The sequence below is a fragment of the Mesoplodon mirus genome (assembly GCF_964341445.2).
Source record: "Mesoplodon mirus genome assembly, chromosome: 11".
NCBI classification, from domain to species: Eukaryota; Metazoa; Chordata; class Mammalia; order Artiodactyla; family Ziphiidae; genus Mesoplodon; species Mesoplodon mirus.
This window is the reverse complement of record NC_138987.1, coordinates 38997940-39021880: the sequence shown is the minus strand read 5'-3', so window position 1 is coordinate 39021880 and position 23941 is coordinate 38997940. Positions and strand designations below refer to the sequence as shown.

The 23941-nt window shown below is 52.4% G+C and overlaps 3 protein-coding genes across 8 annotated transcripts; 1 reads left to right on the top strand and 2 right to left on the bottom strand.

The window, feature by feature from the left end:
• Positions 1-1210: 1210 nt before the first annotated feature.
• On the bottom strand, positions 1211-4418 carry SMDT1 (single-pass membrane protein with aspartate rich tail 1). The gene is made up of 3 exons (XM_082635671.1): positions 4130-4418; positions 2521-2661; positions 1211-1452 (listed from the first exon to the last, which is right to left on the bottom strand). Exons 1-2 carry the CDS (start codon positions 4313-4315, stop codon positions 2524-2526), a joined length of 324 nt encoding a protein of 107 aa, XP_082491797.1. The 5' UTR covers positions 4316-4418; the 3' UTR covers positions 1211-1452; positions 2521-2523.
• Positions 4419-4862: 444 nt separating this feature from the next.
• On the bottom strand, positions 4863-9717 carry PHETA2 (PH domain containing endocytic trafficking adaptor 2). 5 transcript variants are annotated; one of them, XM_082635670.1, is made up of 3 exons: positions 9695-9717; positions 7873-7956; positions 4863-7079 (listed from the first exon to the last, which is right to left on the bottom strand). In XM_082635670.1, the coding sequence occupies exon 3, from the start codon at positions 7072-7074 to the stop codon at positions 6286-6288; it is 789 nt and encodes a 262-aa protein (XP_082491796.1). In that variant the 5' UTR covers positions 7075-7079; positions 7873-7956; positions 9695-9717; the 3' UTR covers positions 4863-6285. The 5 variants fall into 5 exon arrangements, with proteins under 5 accessions (XP_082491796.1, XP_082491792.1, XP_082491793.1 ...); XM_082635666.1 differs by lacking the exon at positions 9695-9717 and adding an exon at positions 9345-9560; XM_082635667.1 differs by lacking the exon at positions 9695-9717 and adding an exon at positions 9166-9295.
• A 2514-nt stretch (positions 9718-12231) lies between these two features.
• Positions 12232-22683, top strand: NAGA (alpha-N-acetylgalactosaminidase). 2 transcript variants are annotated; one of them, XM_082635144.1, is made up of 10 exons: positions 12232-12335; positions 12760-12851; positions 13663-13798; positions 14347-14518; positions 15363-15540; positions 15867-15961; positions 16721-16882; positions 18439-18636; positions 19723-19866; positions 20328-22683. In XM_082635144.1, the coding sequence occupies exons 2-10, from the start codon at positions 12836-12838 to the stop codon at positions 20460-20462; spliced, it is 1236 nt and encodes a 411-aa protein (XP_082491270.1). In that variant the 5' UTR covers positions 12232-12335; positions 12760-12835; the 3' UTR covers positions 20463-22683. The 2 variants fall into 2 exon arrangements, with proteins under 2 accessions (XP_082491270.1, XP_082491271.1); XM_082635145.1 differs by having other exon boundaries at positions 12250-12335; positions 12767-12851.
• Positions 22684-23941: the final 1258 nt, after the last annotated feature.

Here is a 23941-nt window from a genome sequence, read left to right as displayed (position 1 = left end):
TGGATATTTTGGTGTAATGGCACAGATTATCCAAAATTAGCCAGCTCTTGCTATTGGAGGAGGATCTGAGCAGCACTAAGAGGCCCAGAAGTAGAGCTGACAAGCTGGGCTATTTTTCCCTGGGTTTCCCTGAAGAAAATGGCTGCTATCTGCAACAAGCACTGGTCCTTAAGATGAAATTAACTTCCTTGTCAATCAGGCATCCTGCTAGGGACCCAGCTGTTCAGTGCACACACAGAAGTATTCCCTTTGCAAATGGAGTGTAGCTCTAGCGATGAGAATAAATCTTGACCCAGGTTAAAGACCTGATCTCTGTTTGCTTTGGATGGTAGTCTTCTCTGTGCCTTCCCTGGACAGTCTAAATGCTGGAGAAAGGGGTTCAGTATCTATAGGTACAGTCGCCCTGAGGATTCCCAGATTTTTCAGCACCAACGACCCCCTTATTTTTTTTGTTGTTTTTAACATCTTTATTGGAGTATGATTGCTTTACAATGGTGTGTTAGTTTCTGCTTTATAACAAAGTGAATCAGTTATACATATATCCCCATATCTCTTCCCTCTTGCGTCTCCCTCCCTATCCCACCCCTCTAGGTGGTCACAAAGCACCAAGCTGATGAGCTGATCTCTCTGTGCTACGCGGCTGCTTCCCACTAGCTAGCTATTTTACGTTTGGTAGTGTATGTGTCCATGCCACTCTCTCACTTCGTCCCAGCTTACCCTTCCCCCTCCCCGTATCCTCAAGTCCATTCTCTAGTACGTCTGTGTCTTTATCCCCATCTTACCCCTAGGTTCTTCATGACCATTTTTTTTTAAGAGTCCACATATATGTGTTAGCATACGGTATTTGTTTTTCTCTTGCCCTTTATTATTTTTTCATCTAAGGAATCCAAGTTTTGAAAGAATTCTAAAAAGTGGTATTTCTCAAGGAGTTTTAAACAATCAAAGCTTCTTCTGATTGCATGGGATAACTAGCCAGTGTTACTCAACACAAAAGCTTGAGCCTTCAGTTAGCCTGTGCAGCTGTTGGGCTTTTGTAAATAATGAAAATTGGTCCCAGGTCCCCATGGTTACCTTGTGGATCCATAGGGGCCTGGAGGCCCTGCATTGTAAATCAGACCTATTTGTTCAGCTGATAGAGATAGGACAGCAGGGTGAAGAAACTGCAATTAGAGCCTACTTGTATTGAGAAACTTCAGCCATCACTCAGTCATACAGAGCTGCTGTTTATTATGTTTATTCATAATTTGATTATGCTCAGTGGACAGCACATCGCCAGGAACCTCCCAGAGCCTGGGGATCTAAGCTATGGTCACAGACCATGCAGGAGGCTTCACGGGGGTTGGGAGGCTGAGGGCTTTCCCTGGGCCCATCTGCTGATAGGGAAGGAGGAGAGGCTGCGAGCATCACCATTTCTTAAGTTAGGGCTTTCTCCTTTCTGTACTTCTTCATGCCCTGCAAGAAAGGAAAGCAGCAGTCAGTTGGGTGACAGAGCCATCCTCTTACCATATACCGAAAGAATTCCATAGAGTGGTTCTACCAAACACGGCAGGAGATAGGCAGTTTTGAGTACATTCAATTATTCATTCATATATATACTGAACATTCACCAGAGACCGGGCACTGGGGGCCTGAAGGTATAAAAACACATGTTCCCTACAGCAAGAATATGGTCAAGTAGAGTTTAGGGTATATCTTAAGCATATAATACTGACTGTCACAAGAGGTACTGGTCAGGAGACGGAGCAGTCACTTTCAAATGGAGGAAAGACTTCATCAAAGATAATGAAGAACTGGTGGAAATGAGAGCAGTGGGAAATAATCTTTCAACTGGGAGGAATAATGGGTCACTGGGAGTGGGTAAGAGAGAGAGTAACTCAAGAGATAGTGAATATTGGGGATAGGTATGTGGTTGGGAATGTGGAAGATAAGGCTGGAAGAACAGGTGTGACCAGATCATCGCAAGCCTTAAATGCCAGACTAAAGAGTCAGGAGGGTCCTTGTTTATAACAGTAATGCAGCCAGTCAGCACATACTAGGGCACAGGAAGTCAGCACAAGAAAGCTGAATGGAACTGGCACAGGGGAGGGGTTTGTGAGCAGTGTATGAACCAGGCAGCAGTGCCTGTGTACAGGCTGTGCTGGTGCAGAGCTTGGTAACCAGAGCTCACTGATGAGGGCCTGCAGTTTCTAAATTTCAATGTGGAGCTGGTGAAATGAAGTTGTTTGTGGTGGGTGTGTAAGGCATATTAAATTGTCAAGAAAATTTGTGGGTTGAGAAAATTGAGTGTACATGAAAGGGCAAATAGAAAAGGCTGGCTGGGATCCAACCTGGTTGGAAGAGACGCCAGTGAATTTATAAGTCAATAAGATAGTTTCCTTCATCCAGCATAGGGAAAAGGTGACATAAAAACATTAGTCACCAAGTCAGTCAATGCACTAAAAGTCTGTGCTTCTGCTTCGAATGTCCAGATTCTGCTACCAAGCCAAACTGCATCACAGTTGCATCAAAAGCAAGTCTTACCTATTAGTCGTCATCATCATCATCCTCTGGAACAAAAATATCATGCTCCTCAAGTAGAGCAGCAAAGTTCTTGCTAATTAGCGTCCCGACATAGAGAAAGGGGATCACAATGGAGAACACACGGAGAAGGCCGAAGGACATCTGCAGAGGGTCAAAGTGGTGGCTGTGAGCGCCAGAGCCCATTCTAGTAGGACCACAGAAGGCCTGGCCCTCTCGGGGGCATTCCCTCCTGTGGACCTGAGATCCATCATAAGCAACTTGATTTTAAAGTCCTTGGAAAAGTTCAGAGCAAGAAAAAAAATTACAAGAAGAGATAAAGTGATTTTATGGCCATCAAACTGTACACTGGAAAGAGAAGCACAAGGTACTCACAGACATCTAAAAGTTAGGGCACAATCTATTAATTACTTGCAGATACTCATAAACAGGTGAGAAAGTACTACAAGCTGGACTAGCGAATAGAGTTCAGCTCTCCTTGAATAAACTACTAAATACATGAAAATAGATTACAAAAAAATGAACATGTACAGTGAAGGGATATTCTACACAGTTCTTTAACTGGTTCCCTGATGCCTGAGAAATCTGATTTCACTACATTAAATTTTAGAAATATGTTTTGAAAATTGAGCATGTCTTTATATTAAAAGACTAGCTATTTAAATGCACTGGCGGAGTTTCAGTAAAATTTCAACATTTCCTCTCATATCTTCCTACGGAGTTTCAAAAAAAAGTTTTTTTTTTTCCTCTTCAGTTGTGCCTCTTTAAAGGCATCTCTTCCCCAACATGACCGTGCTTCCTGCTGTGAAACAGCCCTGAACTCACCTTGTGTGACCTTGCGTCGGCCAGACTAGCTTTAAAAGAATGTTTTGTAACTCTCACACAGCGCTGGAGTCAAAAAGCAAAATTACTTGGTATAAGGGACTGTTCCTGTTTTACTGAGAAAACTCCAAGGGTACTGAGGGCATGTGATAACACTCAGTGGTGGGAAAAAATAGGATCTGGTGGGAGTTGTACCAACAGGAAATCTGAATTCCGGAACCTAAGTCAGCTGCTAGCTTTGGACACTGGCTTCACTAGTCTGGCCCCTGATTCTTCATTAGTAAAAACACTGATAGTAATAATTCTCTGCACACCCAATCACATGAAATTAAATACTAGGTCAAAACTCGCAAAAAGATAAGGTCTGTCCCACTTACCCTTTATTTACAAAGTCATTCCACAATTCGTTTTTCATCCCATCAACTCTATGGTAGAGAGGTTACATGACTTGTCTATACTGGACGCATAAAGCGGAGTCTTGTGGCTCCGGAGAGCCAGGGCACCGCACTCCTCACGATGAGCTAGTGCAAAGTGCCGTCTTTCTCCGCTCTTGCCCCCCATCTTCTTCTGTCTCCACGAGCCCTGCTCAACTCCCGGATCTAACCCGACCATTTCCTCCCATTTGTCAAAATTAGCAGCGCATTAGCGCAAAACTTTGTCCTTGATCCGTCTTCCGGTCTAAGGCGGTCGTTCGACTGGCCTTTGCTCCTATCAATCAGCGTGAGCCCGCACACACTCCCCACAATGACTGTCCTCGGCCCCTTCGCCCCGCCTCCAGGCAGACACTCACTTTCACCGGTTTGGGCAAAATGGCGCCGCTGCGAGTAACGATGACTGACCTCGATGGTACCAGACTCCGAAATAAGCCGCCCCGTCCGGTGGAGACATCGCCACCTTTCCCCAGGCTCAGCCCGCTCCGGAAAGCCCCAGATCCGACGGGTGCCAGCGCCAGCCAGCGACCCGCTCCGGACGCCATCTCCCAGCTGCCCCCCTCGTCCGGGCACCTGCAACCCACCTCCCGGCCCCCGTGCCGCCCTCGGGAAGAACGCCGCCCGAAGCCTCGCGAGGCTTTAGGGATCAGACGAGAGGTCCAGCTCACAGACTTGCGCAATGCGCCTAGTGCCTGTTGCGGCCCGACATGGTGACGTCAGGAGGATGACGCCAAGGGCCCGGTACACCCCTCATTCCGGGCCTGGTGGGCGGGGCCACCTGAGTGGAGTTGTCCTTGTGAAGCCTTCAGATTTCTGTCATTGTTGCCGCACCCAGGACCGCCTGGGCGTGGCAGAAAAGGGGGCTGTTGAAATGAGAAACCACTTTAATTGAACTTCAAACTATTGTATTTTTTTTAACAATTTAAAAATCCAAATTTGTTACTCGTGCTACTTGAATGATTTTGGAATTTTATTTCATGCCAAGGTATATGTTATGTATAGCTAAATGGAAAATATATCTGAAAAGGGGGGAAATGGGGGCTTTCACACAAACTGTCCAGGTGATTGCGAAAGTAAACGAGCCAAAATAAGTAATAAAAAAACATAATGTTTTAATCGTATAAAAAGCACTGTAACAATAAGCAAGATAACAAAAAGCCTGTAGTGTCTGTGTATAAAACAAGATGCATCGGGGCTGTGGGGCTCCCATACAAGGCTGGGAAGGTGGCCCCTCTTCTTGGGCAACAGGCCTGGCTTCCTAGGAACTGGTTCAGGACCCTGGATGGCATGTCAGCCTCCTGGACTTAAGAGGCTCTGAGCCGAAGCCTCTAGCTCAGGCTGTCCAAGGCCCCAATAAGGGAGAGAGGCTAAGGGGGAGATTGTGTATATTGGAGGAGGGGGATGACTGGACCAGGCTCTGCATCTTCCATCCAGCCACTGCCACCACACCCCTAGGCTATCAGGCTGATCTGGCCTCTGGCTCTGTCCAACCAGCCACTTTTCCTCTCAGAACAATCGATAAAGCAAATGCTTGGCGCCATGCTGGTGAGAGAGTAGGAACAAGAGGATCTTGGCAGGTACACACTGGGTGCCGAGCAAGACTGTGCACGAGTTCCTAGGGGGTTTCAGGATCAGGAGCATCTCTCTGGGAGTCCAGCCAAGAGAGAGGAGTTTATCACAGCGTGCCAGGAAGCCTGTGCCCAAGCTCCTAGATGCCCAGGACTGAAAACCAAAGTAAGAAACTGGCTTTCCCAGGGAGCCTCACTGCCTCCCCACTTCAGCTTCCCACTTGGCAGCTGAGGACAGAGTACAGGAAGGATTTCTGCTGACATATAAAAGCTACTGGCCCTCCTGGGGCAATGACCAAGCACTGTCTGTTGACAGGGCAGCCAGGGAAAGAAGATGGGGCCCTAACACTTTCGGAGCAGGATAAATCCCTCTTGACTGGCTAAGTGCCCTCTCCCTCCAAAGGGTCCTGTCCAAATTGCAGAGTGGGGGTCCCATGCCCAATCTTCTCATCACTCAGAGTGAGCCGGGCCCCAGAAACCCCCATAACACAGTAAATCCACTTTTTCTGACAATATCAGTCCCTCAAGCCAACACTGCAGCCAACTTCTGGTATTTATACAAGATTCCCCATGTTGGAAATTGTGTCTGTAGAATCGTGTGTAGGTGAAAGGCAGAGCGGCCTGTGGTCATGTAATATTCCCCACTTCCTCCATTTCATTAATAACCCCTAAGAGAGGGGCAGTCAGGAGACCTAGGTCTGTGGCTGCTGAGCAAGCCACCTCTCCTCTCTGGCCCTCAGGAAATAAAGGGGTTGAAAGTTAATGATTCCTCAGTCCCCTCTAGGCGTGAGGGTGGATCTGTAACCTGAAGCAAGCCTAAAAAGCAGGAAGGGGAGAACTCACATCCAACAGCAACTTCAGAAACCAGTAAACATTAAACTCTTGAAAAAGCACTGGCACTGGTGTCCTGACCAGCAGGACAAGGGCTGAACCCGAAGGGCCCAGGCTCAGGGCCTATCCCGTTCCTCACATTCTGGCTGGCTCCCCTGGGCACTCTGCAGCCACGCCCGCCTCAGCTCCATAATCTCCTGGCCATACCAGTCATGTAGAGTAGAGAAGCAGGAGGTCTCAGGGGACACGGGGCTCTGCCCCCTGCCTAGGAGGAGGCTGGCAGGGCCCTGCAACTCCCATTCGGCCAAGCCCCGCCCTACTGGCCTGCTGCCCCCTTCTTCCACCGAGGCCATAGGGCTGCAATCTCTGGAGAGGGAGTGACCGTTCTCCAGGCCAGGAGACCAGTGGTCAGGAGCCTGGGGCTTACAGTGGCTGGGAATGGCCTTCCAGGATGAGTGGCGATGCAGGTCCAGGCTGTGGCGGGCATCACGCAACTGGCTCTCCAGCTCACGCACCACCAGGCGCATGTAGCCAAAGCTTGCCCTGGACAGTGCCTTCACCCAGGCCTCCTGGGCCGCTGGCCCATCTGCTGCGAGCAGGTGTGGGCGCACTCCAGGGGCATCAAAGCGGATGGCAAAGGCAAACTCTTCAGGCACGGGAGCCTCGGCCAACTCCACTGTGCAGCCCTCCAGCACCACTAGGCTCAGGGGGGCCCGGCCCTCTCGACTGTCAAAGGAGAACAGCAGGTTGCCTTTAAGGACAAACCAGCACCTTCGGCCAGTGCCACTGGGGGTGGGTGGAGTCCCTGCACCCCCCCAAGTGCGCAGGAAGCCTGTGTGGTCTGCTGGGGAGTCGCTCAGGGCGTAGTGGGCCACACTCCTCTCGTTCAGCTTCATGGCTCGCATAAGAACTGTGAGGTGAGAGAGGTGGACACAGATCAGAGGGAGGCAGCCCTTGTGCCCCTGTGGGAAAAAGAGCACTGGCTCTGGAAAGACCTGGGCCCCAGGCCTGTGGGCTCTTCTCACTTGCTGTGCCCTGAGGCTCTCAGTGTCTTCATCTGTGAAATGGGCTAGTCTCCCCTGCCTTTTCTCTCAAAGGGCTATTGTGAGGATCATGCAAAAAACTGGACATCAGAGGACTCAGAGAAAAGGATAATGTGATTGTATCAGACCAGGAAGTATGGCAGGGCTTTGACCAAAGGAAAAGGCATCAGCTGAGCTGAAGTGGACCCCAAACTCATAAAAACCATTGTGCTTAAACCATCCCCTAATCTGAGGGCCCCTTAGCTCCAACCCTGAAGCCAAACATCCGGGGTTTCTGTGACCCCTGTGCACCCCTGCTGGCCTCTCATTTGTTAATGGCACAGCTGTCCTTTAGTAGCCTTCAGGGCCAGATAGGGCTGGAGTGGGGCAGGCCTGCCTCATTCCTCCATCAGTGTGGGTTCGGACAGGGACCTGCTCAGTAAATAAGAGCGAAGTACAAACACAGGGCACGGCTGAGTAGGATCAACCTCAACCACTGAACGCTGGTGCCCCACAGGTCACAAGTGGCATCTCATCCAACTGTCCTCCTGACTCGCAGAAAACTGAGGTCAGGACAGTGAAGGTGAACTGCCCACGGTCACATGGCCAGTGAGAAGCGGAGCTTGGTCTCCTGATTCCCTCCCACCCTTTGGGGGCAAGTCTTGGCAGTGACCCACTTACCAGCAGAGCTCACTGGACAGGGTCAGGGGCCTCTCTTGTCTGGCCACACAGCTCAGCCCTTTGACCACGTGGTTTCCGGGGCACCTGCAAAAGAATTCTCAAACCCAGTCAACCCATCCTAAGGGATGAAAACTCCTACTCAGGCTTTGGGGACAAATGAAACCACCGCCTCCTCCAGGAAGCTTTCCCTGACCACCCCCCCCCATCACGGAACCACCCAGGCCCCGCGCTTATGAGCAACTTAAGGAGCTGAGTCCCATTGTCCCGATCATCACTCTTCAGACCTCACTGCCCTGCCCTCTAATGCTAGGTCAGCGTTAAAGTCCCTCATAGCTTCTTGCTTTTCCCTTCTAGCACTTGTCACAGTTTATTTGTGGTCTTTAAGTAAGCTAATCTGGGAGGCCTGTCCTGATCATTATATCTAAGGTAGTCCTGAACACGAAGGTGGTCTGATCTAAGGTGACCCAACCAGCACATCCCTCACTTCTGTTTTCATCCCGCAATGATCTCCTTTGTGTTTACACCGCTGTCCCCAGCCCCAGAATGTCTTCCAGTGTAACCCCCAATATCCAGCCCCTTGCAGGGCTTGGGAAAGCCCTCTGAAACTATTTGTTAAAATAACTGTGACTACAACAGTGGACAAAATAAAGTCCCTCCCTCCTGGAGCCTACATTTCAGTGAGGGAGACACGCTGTAAAAAAGAGACAAAAATAAATAATAATTAGTGAATTTTTAAATTAATTAAATAATAAATAACGTAAGGACCGGTCTTGACAAGGGCTATGGAGAGAAGCAAGCAGGGTCCTGAGATGGGGAGGGGCCATTCTCCGATGGTGGTCGAGGAGAAGGCGGGGGAGAACACAGATGTTTCCTCGAGGAGTGGCCTCACCTCTGGGGCGCGGAGAGGGGTTCCGGAGCCCACCGAACTGTCTCCGCAACCCCTCACGGGGACAGGCGTCTTCTCCCACCCACTTCCCCGCTCCGGGGATGCGAGGCCCGGACTTCAACCCCGGCGGGAAGCCGGTGCACCGCGTTTTTCTGAATTCTTTTGTTAGAGGAGCGGCGGGCTGGGGCGTGGGACTCGCTGGCCGGTGGCCACCGCCGGGAGCCCCTAACCCGCTGACCCCCTGAAAGAGGGTCGCCTCACCGGGAACTCCCCGGCGAGCGCCGCAGACTCCGGGTGCGGCGGCCACCTCGGTTTTCCCATCGCGCACGGAGTTGTCCCGCCACGTCCCCGCGGGCCACGCCCTCCCGGAGGCCGCCGCCTCCCGAGCCCGCCGGGCCCGCTCTCACCTCCGCGCCCCCGAAGCCCAGGAGGGCGACCCGCGGGGTGGGCTGCGGCCGCGGCCAGGGGCGATTCCGGCTCGGGACCCCTCGCCTCCGCCCGGGCCGCTAACTTGGCCACGGGAGCCGAAAGACCCCGCTTGGGCGGCTCGAGTTACCGCCCCCGCCCCTCCCCGCCCACTACTCACTAGGCCTCGCGATCCGCGAAGCCGCCCCGCGATCCATGCCCGAGGGAAACTGAGGCCCGACAGGCCGTGGCCCGCCTGAGCCACTGTGCTGGTCAGTGGCGGGAGGCCTCGAACGCAGAGTCCCACCTCAGGCCGTCCGGGGGCCTCGGACCCAGTCCACCTCCCAGAGAACTCGGAGACCTTCCCTTCCCCCCTCCAGTCCCCCTCTCCCCGCCCGGCCCACTTCTCCCGCAGAGCCAAGTCTGGGACGGCCGAGGCCCAGACGCCCCCTCTGGGCGGGCTCCTATCCAGCCCGCGAGGCCCGGCCCAGCTTCCCAGCCACCCAACCCGGCCCCTGGAGTCTCCCGGACCTCTGCTTCTGGGGATTATCCATTTCTGCTTCCGCCACTCCCGCCGGCCTGAAACGCAACTTCAGCGCCCAGACTCCGCCTGGAGTCAGTCGACAGCTAGGCCTGCAGTGAAGGTTGCAGGAGTGCACAACCAAACGCAGGAGGCTAGGGTTTCCCAGCAGCCCTGGAAGCCGGTGAGCTCAGAACATCTGCCCATGAATTTGCTGGTCCCCACGTCAGAGTTCTGCCCTTGCAGTTCCTGCAGCCTAGAATGCTCTTCCTTCTCAAGCCTACCCCTCGGCTCTAACTCCTCAGGGCTCCTTCACATCATTTAGGTCTCAGCTCAAATGTCCCCTCCCTGGCCATGAGAAAGTAGCCTACCTGCAGGTCTCTGTCACATCCCTGGGTTGTATTTTCATTATAGCACTAACCACTTATAAGAAAAGCTTCCCTACACTCATGCTTTTATTTCCTGTTTATTATGTCTCCCCCATTAACTTTTATTCAGTTAATAATAGAAACCATGGGCTTCCCTGGTGGCGCAGTGGTTAAGAATCCACCTGCCAATGCAGGGAACACGAGTTTGAGCCCTGGTCCGGGAAGATCCCACATGCCGCAGAGCAACTAAGCCAGTGTGCCACAACTACTGAGCCCGCGAGCCACAACTACTGAACCCTGTGCGCCTAGAGCCCGTGCTCTGCAACAAGAGAAGCCACCGCAATGAGAAGCCCGTGCACCGCAATGAAGAGTAGCCCCCGCTCGACACAACTAGAGAAAGCCCGCTCACAGCAAGGAAGACCCAAGGCAGCTGAAAAATAAATAAATAAATAAATAAAATTTTAAAAAAGTAATAGCAACCATAATAAATGTGTTAGAAGGCAATAAATTTTGTGGAAAATATAGAGCAGGGGCAAGGAGACTGGGAGCTGGGGCAGTAGGGAGGTTGCAATTTTCAAAAGAATGGTCAGGGTAGGGCTCACTGCGAAGGTGACATCTGGGAAATACTTGAAGGAAATGAGGGAGCCAGTCGTGCCAAAATCTGGAGGAAGAGTATTCCAGGCAGATGGAACAGCTAGTGCAACGGCCCAGAGGCCTGTTGTGTTTGAGGAACTGCAAGGAGCGGGGGGGCAGGGAGGAGCAGCTGGAGGTGGCGTCAGAATGTGTGGCCTGGGGCTCTGTAAACCTGTGAGGGCTGTTACTCCAGGCTGAAATGAACACGGTCTTGAGCTATGTTTGAAAGCAGCGGTCCCCAACCTTTTTGTCACCAGGGACCGGTTTCGTGGAAGACAATTTATCCACGGAAGTGGGGAGCGGGGGCGGTGGGGGGCTGGTCAGGCGGTGATGTGAGCGACGGCGAGCGGGGAGCGGCAGATGAAGCCTCACATGCTTGCCCGCCGCTCACCTCCTGCTGTGCGTCCTGGTTCCTAACAGCCCGTAGACCTCCGCGGCCCGAGGGTGGAGGACCCCTGTTTTAAAGGATTTCTCTGGCTGCTAAGGAGAGAATAAATGTGGGTGGAAGCAGACCGGTAAGGAGGCTGCTGGAGTAATACAGGCAAGATGTGATGGGGGCTGGGAGAGTAGAGAGAGGTGGCCAGATTCAGGATGGGCTTTGAAGGTAGAGAGCGCAAGGTTTGCAGAGAGGTTGGCTGCAGGGAGTGAGGGAAAGAGGAGGCAAGGAGGACTGCAACGTTTTGGCCTAAGCACCTGGAAGGAGAGTTGCCATTACCTGAGACATGGAAGCGGCAGGTGTCTGGGGCCAGTTATGTCTGAGATGCCCAGTGATCATCCAAGTGAAGGTGCTAAGAATAAAGTGCTTGGTTCCGAGCGGTTGCTCAATAAGTATTTGATGAATGAAAGAGGAAGGAATATGCAAAGTGCCTGGATAAGAATAATGGGTGGTCCAAGTGTCAGGTAGGGAAGGAGAGTCTCCTGGCTTTGAAAGAACTGTGTCCTCCACCTGGTTTGCTTTCTCCCACCCATCCTCCTCGTGGTGCCTATTCATCTGCCACTACTGGCTTTTTTTTTTTTTTTTGCGGTATCCGGGCCTCTCACTGTTGTGGCCTCTCCCGTTGCGGAGCACAGGCTCCGGCGGCGCAGGCTTAGTGGCCATGGCTCACGAGCCCAGCCGCTCTGCGGCATGTGGCATCTTCCCGGACCAGGGCACGAACCCGTGTCCCCTGCATCGGCAGGCGGACTCTCAACCACTACGCCACCAGGGAAGCCCGCCACTACTGTTTTTGAGCGGCTTACTACGGGCCCTGCTTCAGGGCATTCTCCCATTTTTCTTAAAAAGGCCCTCAGCAGGTATTCACGCCACAGCTATTTATTGAGCATCATCTACAGTGCACTATCCTTGCCTTCAGGGAACCCAACAGAGGTGAAAGGACTAGCTTCACGTGAAGCCGCGGTTGGCTCGTGCCTGCCTCGGGGGCGCGCAGAGCCGGAGCTCGAAGGAGGTGGGGCTTTGGGAGGTTCCGAGGGCTTACTGGGCCGGTAGAGGGCGGGGCAGGACGTTGCTAGGGGGATTCTGTTAGGTCCTCCGGGGAAGGTTAGCCGCAGTGAGGCCCCGCCCTTCTGGTACGCCGGAAGCGAATCAGGTGACTGCGGTGGTGGCTGGTTCCGGAGACCGAAGCAGGCGGCAGTTCCGCGGGAGTTGGAAGGGGTGAGTGTCAAATGTGGACGACTCTGGTTGGGGTCCCCGTGCTGGGCCGCTGGGCCTGCGGTCTTTGGGGACGGGGGGCGGCAACCCAGACCTGTAGGGAATACGGAGCCTGGTTCCGGCCCGCCGCTTCCGTTCTTCCTGGGCGTCCTCGAGCCTGTCGCTGCCTCTTCTCTGACCCCAGTCTGGCAGAGGGCCGCCCTTGGGCGCTCGGGGTTCCCAGCAGTGCAGAAGGGGTGCGGTCTAACGTCCAAGATACCTTGTTTAGTATTTCCTCAGGAAGAACCCAGGATCGGGGAAGTGATGGCTTGGGGCGGGGGGAGCTGTGAGAGGGCTTGGGGACCCAGAGTGGGATCCACACCCAAGGTTAAGGGCGGCAGGGCTAGCCAGGCAGTAGTGACCCCAGTGCTTTTCTAACGTTTCTTAGCTTCCAGAGCCCAACATATAGAGCTGGTCAAAGCAGAGCAGATCTGGTCAGGTCCTGAGACGCTGAGTCCAGAGCGATGTTGCTGAAGACAGGTACCTACACGGACGGGGGTGGCTTTGGGAGGGTAGGTGACCAGTTGGGGGTGGGAGCTACCTGGAGGAAGTTCCAGTCCTGTGGTGTCTGGGCCTCCTTCCCTGATGTGGGTATGTGGGGAGACATGTTCCTCTCTTATTCTTGAAAGTGGGCCAGGAAAGGAGGAGGTGCTCCCCACCTAGGAATCAGTTCCCCTCCAAAGAGGCCTCTTCCTTGCTCACCCCCTCTACCCCAAAGCACAGAGGCCCTATCTGATTAACGTCAACATGTAATGAGAACAGCCCTGTAAAGTCAGTACAGTGATTCCATCTTGCAGATAAAGAAACTGAGGCCCTAGAGGGAAAGTGAGCTGGCTGGGTGCAGGTCCAACCGGCTGGCCTCTTAAGCCCTTCTGAAGCCTCTTGGGTGTCTGTGGAGAACAAAGAGCCCTGGATGGGACTCAGGAGACCTGGAGTCTGGCTACAGTGTGCTGTCAAGTTCTGTGTGAATGGAGTGGGGGGAGCTGGTCAGGGTGTAGAAAGGATATGACCTCAGGTGTTAGTTTCTGATAATTCCAGCACTGCTGTGGTAACAGCAAAGTGGGAATCCGGGCCTCAAACACATTGCCCCACCCCAGGCACCGTCCGCCCACCCACAGCACTCCTGGAGCCAGGAGTTGCAGGAAGAGCCCATTCCACCTTAAGCGCAAGAGTCTAGTTCCCCTAATGTGCAGGCCAGCAGCCTCTGCAGGGCTGGGCAGCATGTGGATGGGGTGGGGTGAGGGCTGGAGCTATAGGAGCCACCCACAGTTATCCTTCCAACCCCCTGCAGTGCTCTTGCTGGCCTTGGTGGCCCAGGTGCTGGTTCTGGAGAACGGGCTCATGCGGAAGCCACCCATGGGCTGGCTGGCCTGGGAACGCTTCCGCTGCAACACTGACTGTAACGAGGACCCAAAGAACTGCATCAGGTGAGTAAGGTCTGCACCACCCAACAGGCTTGCCTAGGGCCCTCACAGAGTGGGATCAGCGAGTGGGGGTCAGCTAGGAAAGAGGGCAGGGTTAGAGCCCCCCATCCCAGAGAGAAAGCAACCAGAGGTGACTTTTGAGACCTCTGACACTCAGCTTCATGACCAGCTTGGGGCCTCTGTGGTGACCTCAGGCCTGTGGGGCAGGGACCCTGTGGTGGACGCAGCCCCTGAGATAATGGAAAGGAGGTAACAGTTAAGGGCCAGGCCAGACCCCGCGTGCTTCCCACTGGCCCAGTCCTGCTTCTTGGCTTGGGGGCCATGTCACTCCTCTGGCTCCACCGTGCTCACGGCTCATGACATAATCCTTGGTACCCCTCACACTTGTTACCTGGCTTAGTCTTCGGCTGACAGCAAAGCCATGGAACTTGTAGGCTGGATTCACACTCAGAGCATCTAAGAAGTTTGAAAAGCTCTGAGGAAGGGGTGGTGGGGTTAAGGTTAGGCCCGTGCTGGGCCACTGAGCAGCCCTGTCCCCTACCCCTCGCCAGTGAGCGGCTCTTCATGGAGATGGCTGACCGGCTGGCACAGGATGGATGGCGGGACCTGGGCTACGAATACCTTAACATCGATGACTGCTGGATTGGTGGACGTGATGCCAAAGGCAACCTGGTGCCTGATCCCAAGCGCTTCCCCAACGGCATGGCCTTCCTGGCTGACTACGTGAGCCCCACCCCAGCCCTGCCCCTTGGCCTGTGGGCCAGACCGGTCTTTCCACCCCATCCTACTTAGGGCTCATTTCTATAATCCCTGCTTGAGAACTCACAGTCTGGTGGAGGAAATAGATACATGGACAGGTAGTTTTGACCCACTGTAGTGGGTGAGAGCAAGGAAGGACATCTTATTCAGCCTGGGATTTCAGGAAGGTTCTCCGGAGGAAGCAATTCTTGAGCTGATACCGGAGAGATGGCATTCAAGGCAGAGGGAATGGCAGAAGCAAATGCCTAGAGGCCAGAAACAGCCCATGCAAGGTGTGTGTGTTGGAGGTAGGGGAAGTATCATGGTTGGCAGAGGCCAGGCCAGCAAGCTGAGACCCTTTCCTTTGGGCTTTAGGAAGTCATTGAAGGTTTTTATTTATTTATTTATTTATTATATATTTTTTAATTAATTAATTTATTTTTGGCTGCATTGGGTCTTTGTTGCCGTGCGCAGGCTTTCTCTAGTTGCGGTGAGCGGGGGCTACTCTTTGTTGGGTGCGCAGGCTTCTCATTGTGGTGGCTTTTCTTGTTGCAGAGCACGGGCTCTAGGCTCGTGAGCTTCAGTAGTTGTGGCATGCGGGCTCAGTAGTTGTGGCATGGGCTTAGTTGCTTAGTTGCTCCGTGGCATGTGGGATCTTCCCGGACCAGGGCTCGAACCCGTGTCCCCTGCATTGGCAGGCAGATTCTTAACCACTGTGTCACCAGGGAAATCCCATCATTGAAGGTTTTTATGGGGCCTGGTCAGATGTGCCTGGGAGGCGGCTCCTTGAGGTCCTGCCTGAGCCCAGTGTGTTCTCAACCCCCCATAGGCTCATTCCCTGGGCCTGAAGCTGGGCATCTACGAGGACATGGGCAACTTCACCTGCATGGGTTACCCAGGCACCACGCTAGACAAGGTGGTCCAGGATGCTCAAACCTTCGCCAAGTGGAAAGTGGACATGCTGAAGCTGGATGGCTGCTTCTCAACCCCCGAGGAACGGGCCGAGGGTGGGTCCCACAGCTGGCTGGGGGCCATTAGGTAGACAGGGAGGGGTGGCCATGGAAGGCCCCGCAGTGCCCATCTGTCTGTATGGCCCCTAGGGGGTAGCGTCTCCCAATTCCCCTCACCCAGGGCCTAGGGGGATCTTGGCTCCCAGGCTCCCTAAAGATGGGTTGGTACCATGCCCTACCTGGGAAGTGTTTGCAGCTCTGGGTACAGGGGAAGCACCTCCTTGAACCGTAGTTTCCTCCCATTTGGTGGGAGGTTTGGGCTGAGGCCCCAGATTTCATCTTGTGTCTCTTCATCCTAAAACGTGAGGGTTGGACTTCTCCAGGGTACCCCAAGATGGCTGCTGCCCTGAATGCCACAGGTCGCCCCATCGCCTTCTCCTGCAGTTGGCCAGCCTACGAAGGGGGCCTCCCCCCAGAGGTAAGCCATTCTGTGCACCCGCCTGGCAATGCTCCTCACACCCAGGCCTCCTTGCCTTCTGTGCAGTCAGGGCTCCTCTCATCATAGTTGCTCACGTGCTGATTTGCAGCTCTAGGAAAGGGTCATAAGTACCTGAGGGGGCCTGAGCCAGCCCAGGGTCTTAGAGGAGACACTTGTCAGGTGGGCTGAAGGGATGGGTATCCAAGGCATGGGAACCATATGTCATGTGCTGACACAGCACCCAACAAGCAGTCAGAATCCTGGGTTTTGCTGAGTGGGCTAGGAGATCCAGAAGTCTGGTGAGGCCAGGCAGGTGGGGCCTGGCCTCTGAAAGGCCTTGTGGGCATCTCACCAGGGACCCTTCAGCATGTAGGGTGCTAGAAAGGGTGGAATCAGACTTGCAGACCGGAGGGAGAACCCTGGCAGAGGGTGGGACTCACTGAGAGAACACGGGGGTGGGTGTGTGGTAGGGAAGGTTATGGGTACACCAGCCTGGGTCCATACCCTGGGCTTGGCCCCAGCTGGCGGGAGTGGGAGGGGTCGGCTTCTGGCACCAGCGTGCATGGAGAAGAGGCCGGGCAGCCCCAGAGCAGGGCCACTCCCTCCGAGGCCTTCCTCATCCTGAACACGCTCAAGGTCTGTTCTCTTCCCCCTTCCCTACCCTCTATGTCTCCTGCTGAGGCTCCCCAGCCCCTGTGCAGGGCTCCAGGCAGCAGAGTGTGACTCTGGTGTTGAACTCTGCCTTCCCCCCAAATCCAGGTGAACTACACTCTGCTGGCGGACATCTGCAACCTCTGGCGCAACTATGCCGACATCCAGGACTCCTGGAGGAGCGTGCTCTCCATCCTAGACTGGTTTGTGACCCACCAGGATATTCTGCAGCCGGTGGCAGGCCCTGGGCACTGGAACGACCCAGACATGGTACCAGCATGGAGGGGGATGGCCCAAGGCCCACTGCCCTATGCTGTCTTCCTGGACGCTCATTGCCAGGTTCTAGATCAGCATATCAGAAACGTGTCCTTGAACCAGCCATGCTGGACTTGCCTTGGGGGCTTACAGTTCTGTTCCCAGGGCCCCACCCCACCTCTTGGATCAGAATGTTCAGAGAGGGCCTGGAAATGCCCGTTGTTAAGTCTTCCCAGGCGGTTCTGATGTGTCTTGAAACTCGAGAACTTGATCTGTAGTGACTCTTGTGTAAGACATTAATCCTCCGTAGGGCGAAGGTCACAGATAGTCCGCGCTCTCTTGCCACCCCTCCCTAGACTCTTTGCCAGGTCTGCCTCTGACCCCTCTCTCAATGCTCTGTAGTGTTACCCTCCACAGGCAGAACTGGCCTCTCATACCTACCTCACTCATAGCCCTGATCACTTAAATGTCTTTGCAATTTATCTTACAGTTTTATAGCTATCTCTTCATTTAGTCAACGAGTATTTACTGTCAGTTATGATTATAATAATAATAAATACTAGGCCAGATGGAGAGGTGCCTGGAGAAACAGAAATTGACCTGCTTTAGAGTTCCAGCTCCAGCTCTGCCACTTACCTTGGGCACGTGACTTAATTTTTTCTGTGACTCAGCTTTGTCAATTGGAAAATGGAAATAATAGTAGCTGCTATATATATATAGGGTTGTTTTGAGGGTTAAAAGGATGACCCTTTATTTTTATTTTTTTTAAGGCCAGCACATGGCTGATGTTGCCAACAGGACTCAGCTCCCTGGGGTTGGGGGGAGCTGACCTTCATTGACCTACTCGGCACCAGGCCCAGGGCCAAGTCCTTTTTTAAAAATTATTTTATTTTATTTTTTGGCCATGCCACATGGCATGCGGGATCTTAGTTCCCTGACCAGGGATCAATCCCATTCCCCCTGCAGTGGGAGTGAGGAGTCCTAACTGCTGGACCACCAGGGAAGTCCCCAGAAGGATGACCCTTTAAATGCTTGGCATGGTTTGGCACATATACAGTGCTTAGTTAAATTGGTGTCACTAAGTACACAGCAGTGTTGAGTTAGCAGTAATCGTTTGTGTCTTGTTGGTGTATCGGTTGCCCTGGGGACAGGAGTGCCCGTTGGTGTAGTCAGCTGTCGTTAGGGCAGGTGGATGGCTAGTGGCAGGAGCAGAGACTCTGTCCAGGTCTGGTTTACTACCATCCTGGCTGTATTTCTTGACTTGCATATTCCAGTTTATAAACGCTTTTGGCAACAGGATCCATTGGATCCTCTGAACAACCTGTGACATGGTCAGAGCATATTATCACCCCCATATTCTTGATGGAAGAAAAAACCTGAAGCTCTGAAAAGTGACTTGACCCACCCCAAGGCCACGCTGCTGGGGAATGGTGTTTGCAGAAGCCCACACCTGGCCCACACCTGGCCATCCTCCCCCATCTCTGTTTTCTCTTGCTACAAGTTTAGGGTTGGTCCCCACGCCCACCGCCCTGAAGAGGGCAGAGCTGAGCAATCCTCTTTTCTGCCCCCAGTTGCTCATTGGGAACTTTGGCCTCAGCTTCGAGCAAGCCCGGGCCCAGATGGCCCTGTGGACGGTGCTGGCGGCCCCCCTCTTCATGTCCACGGACCTGCGTACCATCTCCGCCCAGAACATGGATATTCTGCAGAATCCACTCATGATCAAAATCAACCAGGATCCCTTAGGCATCCAAGGACGCAGGATTCTCAAGGTACTGGGGGTGTGGGAGCAAGGAAGGGAGGCTGAGAGACTGGGCTCCTCTGGAAACAAGTCTGCAGGCCAGAGGTTCAGGGGTCGGGACTGGGCCTCTGAAATCCGCTCAATCCCTCCTAGTTGCATTCAGTCGAAGTCTCTGCTGGGATCGATTGTCCCTCACTTACCTGGGTAAGAGCAGGGCCAGAGCAGGACAGCTCGTGGGATTTGGGGAAAGGAGACATCACCACAAGTGCACACGGGATCAGTGTGGCCCCTTGGTTTGGAACTACGCGAGTCTGTGATGGCTGGCAGAGAACTCGGGCTTGCCCTCGGTTTAGGAGTTGAGTGAGCCATGGAGGACAACTACTACTAGTGTATACTAGTTGTTGAGCACCTACTGTGTGCTAGACATTCTAGATACATGTTCCCAGAAGGTCGATGCTCCTTCCCTGTTTTACAAATGAGGAAACGTAGACTTGAAGAGTCTCAGTAACTTTATACCAGGGCCACACAATTGCTAAGTGGTACAACAGGACTAGATGCCAATGGTGTCACGTCAAAGCTTGTGCTTGTTGCCCAGATCCTTGCCTCTCTAGTAAAAGGAAATCTACACCAATATAGAAGGCACCTGCTGAACTGGTGATGCCGAGAGGTGATAACTAATCCTGCCAGGGGGGCTGATGGTGGAGCCAGGCCCAGGGGCCTTCTGGAGGCTGTGGCTTCATCCTCCTGGCTGCTCAGGGCAGAGCTCATCGTTCTAACGGGACGGTGCCCTCCAGTCCAGTGCCAGGGGCTGTCCACGTCTGTCTCTCCCGTTATCCTGTAAGCTCTCTGAGGCAGGACCGCATGCGGCATTTATCTGTGTCCTGGCGTGGGGCCTGGCACAGAGTAAGTGTCGGGGAGTGTCTGCTGAGTCAGGGAAGGAAGAAAGGAAGGTGGAGTTAGACGAGTTGGGTGCTGAAGGGCTGTGGTTTCCCCTCCAAGCTTCTGCCTGACCCGGAACTGTGGGCTGGCGAGACCCAGAGCTGAAGGGCGGGTTGGGAAGGGAGCTTCAGGGCCTGCTGAGCAGGGACCCCAGCCAGTAGCCATCTTCTGCGCCCAGGAGAAATCCCACATTGAAGTGTATGTGCGGCCCCTGGCCAATGAGGCCAGCGCCATAGTCTTCTTCAGCCGCAGGACAGATATGCCGTATCACTACCAGACCTCCCTCGCCCGGCTGAACTTCACCAGCTCCAAGGTGTATGAGGTGAGTGCCCTGCTACCTGCAGCGCTTTGGGTTTCCCTGAGGGTGTTGCTGGGTCCTCACTCACACAGGGGCCCCTTCACTCACACACCGTCCCCTAAGCTGTGGGCCTTGGGTCCTCTGGCTGGTGCTGTGCTCTGCACTGGTGTTTTCAAGCTACACAAACGAACTACTGTGTGTAAATGAGTCCCGTCAGCCCCCAAGGCCGCGTGTTTCCCCTCTTCCGTCTTGTTGGCACATTTCTCAGGTTCTTGGTGGCTGGGCCCTCACCACTGCCAGTACTTGGGCATCTGTTGGCTTTGCCAGAGGGGAAGTGATGGGGACTCAGGCTCCCACTTCTGTAGGGCATACTGGAGGCTCAACACAGGCCAAAGTCCAGGCTCTTACATCCCCTGGAGTGTGTGGGGGGGGTTGTCCTGTGCAGCCATTCTTAGGGTGGCACAGTGCTGTCCTCCCCACTGCAGGCCCAGAACGTCTACACGGGTGACATCATCAGTGGCCTCCGGGATAAAACCAACTTCACATTGATCATCAACCCTTCCGGGGTGGTGATGTGGTACCTGTATCCTATCAGGAAGCTGGGGACGCCCCAGCAGTGAGGAGCTGGGACGTGTGACAGGCTGTGGCAGCACCACTGAGCCCAGACCACGGAGGTTCCACGTGCTGAGGGCCAGTAGGTGGGGTCTTCTGCTACCCATCAGACCCAAAGTGCAATCTCAGGGCCAGGTTCTACGTGCTGCACAAGTGTGAACTCTCTTGGGAACTTGCCTTGGGGAGACTTCCTGTGGCCCTTCTGGCCTCTACCTCATCTGTTCAGCCCCACGGACGTTGCTGAACAACTCGGCCAGCCTCCTCAGCCCCCATAGGCAGAGGCACCGATACGTGTCAGGATTCTAGCCTCTGACCTTCTTTTTACTGACTCTGAAATCAGGATTTGGAATTTTCTTAAAATTAGGAGTGGAGCTCTGACCTCTTGTCAGGAAGTCCCATGAATTATGTGATCGACTTTCCTGCCTGGAGAAGGCCTTACAGGCTGACACTGCCTGGGAGTGACCTTGGTTCCTTCGGGTCACCAATAAAGCTGTTCTTTAGTCAAGTAGTTGTAATATGGACCTGGGGCCATGGGCTGATCAGGTAGGGACCCTGGGTGGCACTACACAAGGTGCTGGTTTCAGATTTCACCTCACATGGAAGATGTGTGGCCTCTTCTGGCCCCTCATTGCACAGTGACCTGCAGGTTGTACTTCCGGCCATGCCAGGCCTGCCTCCCGCCCCAGTCGTCCCTGCTGTGCCCAGCATCGTGGTGGTGGTAACAGCACAGTGAGGCGGACTAGTGATGGTCCCAGGCCCTCTTCCCCACCCCATTCAGATGTTACAGGGTCTGCCAGCCGCTACCTGCACGCAGCAGCCCCTCTGCTGCACAGTGAAAGGCCCTTGATCTGCTAAGGAAAGTTGCGTTACTGTCTTCAGCCTCTTTCAGCTCCTCTCTGCCTTTCTCCCACAGGGCTTGTGTAGCTTGTCCTCTGCCCACCAGGGCCCCCAGCTCCTCCCTTAGTTTCTCCTCTCCTAACCTGTCTGCAGAGGAGTTTCAAATCCCTCAGCTACGTCCAAAGAAAGGTCCAGGGGCTCTTTGTGTCTTAAAATATATATCCTGCTCCTCCTCCTAGGGAAAGGGATATTAAGGTAAAGAATGGCAGGTTCTTGACTGCCTTCCTTTGGTTCCCATTTCCCAGGCCCTCTTTTTAGCTAAGGCCTCAGGGTACCTGTCTTCCCTAGTGGCTCTTGTTCCCCTTTGGAAAGCTGGCAGCAGACCAGGCTAGGTAAGTTCTCCTTGTGCTTTGAATGTGGGAGCACCCAGTGTCTCAGGCTTTGCATGGTCCTGCCGTGTGGGAACTCTTCTGGGTGGATCTCCCGTGTTCCCCCCCTCAGGGTTTAAGGTCGTTGTATTTGGAGTATGTTATAAATAACTCACAAACATACATTTTATAGTGTAATTTAAGATTTCTGGAGCTTCAGTGATTGAGTCTGGGGTCATCAGAGGAAGCTCCGTTTCCCCAGTTGGTGTCTTGAGGCTGTGGGTCACTTAGGAGGACAGAAGCCTACCTCATCCCAGGCCTCTGCCCTTTGAGGTCTGCCACCCTATGCATAGCTCCAGCTTCAGGTCTTGGTCATAGTGCTGTTCAAGCCAAGTGGAATGGTTTTGGGCAGGAACAGTTCTTTTGCTAGCCCCAGGAAAGAAATCTTTTCCACCCCTCTGGGATGTGGTGGAGACCACCAGACTTGGGAGTTGGGGCCAAGGACCAGCATGGATTTGACCAGTCAGTTCCTTTGCCTTCCAGACACAGAGATAGTTACATGTCTTTACTTGCTGTATAACTTTATCCTGAGGGTACCTGACTGGTTCTACCACGTTAGCCTTTATTCTCTTAACGCACACTCTATCTTCCAGGACATTGTTTTACTCCCTTCCGCCCAAGGCCAGTATGGGACTAAATTAATTTTTCCCAGTTCAGGGCAGCCTTGTCTGGACCCAAGGGTACCCCTTCTGTTTTTTTTTTTTTTTAATTTTATTATAGAAATTTTTGAACATAAAAATAAAATGGTAAGTGAACCTCCACGTACCCATCACCCAGATCTAACAACCATCAACATGTGCCATTATTTCATATCTCTCGTCCCACACATACTTTTGCATGTAAGCTGGAGTATTTGAGAGCAAATCAAAGAAAACTGTAACCACCCCTATGTAGCTCTAACAGATAATAGGGTCTTGAATATACAATTTTCTTATCCAACAAAATAAAATTTTTAATCTGATAACCGGTCTGTGTTCAGTTTTTGCCAGTTGTGTTGGTTTTTTGTTTGTTTCTGTTTTGTTTGTTGTTTTGCTTGTTTGTTTGTTTGGCTGCACCCTACAGCTTGCGGGATCTCAGTTCTCAGACCAGGGACTGAACCCAGGCCACAGCAGTGAAAGTCTGGAATCCTCACCCATGTGGCCACATGGTGGGGACACACATGTGTCCCCACAACAACTGGTAGGGACTCCCACCAGTTGTTTCAAAAATATTTTTCCATAGTTTATTTGAATCAAAATCCAAGCAAAGGGTCAACAAAAATGGTCCCGTAAGAACCACCGAAAGTTTGCTCTCTCTAAGACCAATGAAAAGTCTGCCATATAAAATCAGAATCAACTTAAAACTCTGGAAATTAACCAAAGGCTTTTAGTAACCCAGAGAGTGTTCAGTCAAGAAATACAGTAGAATCTTGGTAAGAACAGAAAGCTTTTTAGAGTTTTTAACTTACCCTAGTACCAGATTTTAAGTCAGCTATTTAAAATACATTCAAAGAGCTAAAGGAAACCATGTCTAAAGAACTAGAGGAGATAAGAATGGTGTCTCACCAGATAGAGAATATCAGTAAAGAGACAACTAATAGAAAGGAACCAAATAGAAATTCTAGAGTTGAAAAGTACAATAACTGAGAGAAAAATTTCACTAGAGGGGCTCAGCAGACATGACCAAGCAGAAAAAAATCAGCAAATTTGAAGATAGGTCCGTTGAAATTAACCTATCCAAGGAATAGAAAGGAAAATGAAGAAAAATTAACAGAGGCTCAGAGACCTATGACACACCATGCAGCATAGACATAAGGGGACGAGAAAGGGCAGAAAGAATATTTGAAGAAATGATGGCTCAAACTTTGCATATTTGATGACAAATACTAATGTATACATCAATAAAGCTCAACAAACTACCAGTAGGATAAAGTCAAAGAGATCCATACCTAGACACATCATAATCAAACTCTCAGAAGACAAAGGGAGAATTTTGAAAGCAAGACAAGTGACTCATCACATACAAGGGAATATACTTTGAGATGAATGAAAACAAGTACACAACACCAAAAATACTAAAACAGAACATACCAAAACTTATGGAGTCAAAGTAGTGACCAGAGGGAAACTAATAGCTGTGATTTGACTATATTAAAAAGAGTGAAAAGACAACCCACACAATGGGAGAAAATATCTGCAATTCATATATCTGATAAGGGACTTCTATTTAAAATATATAAGTAA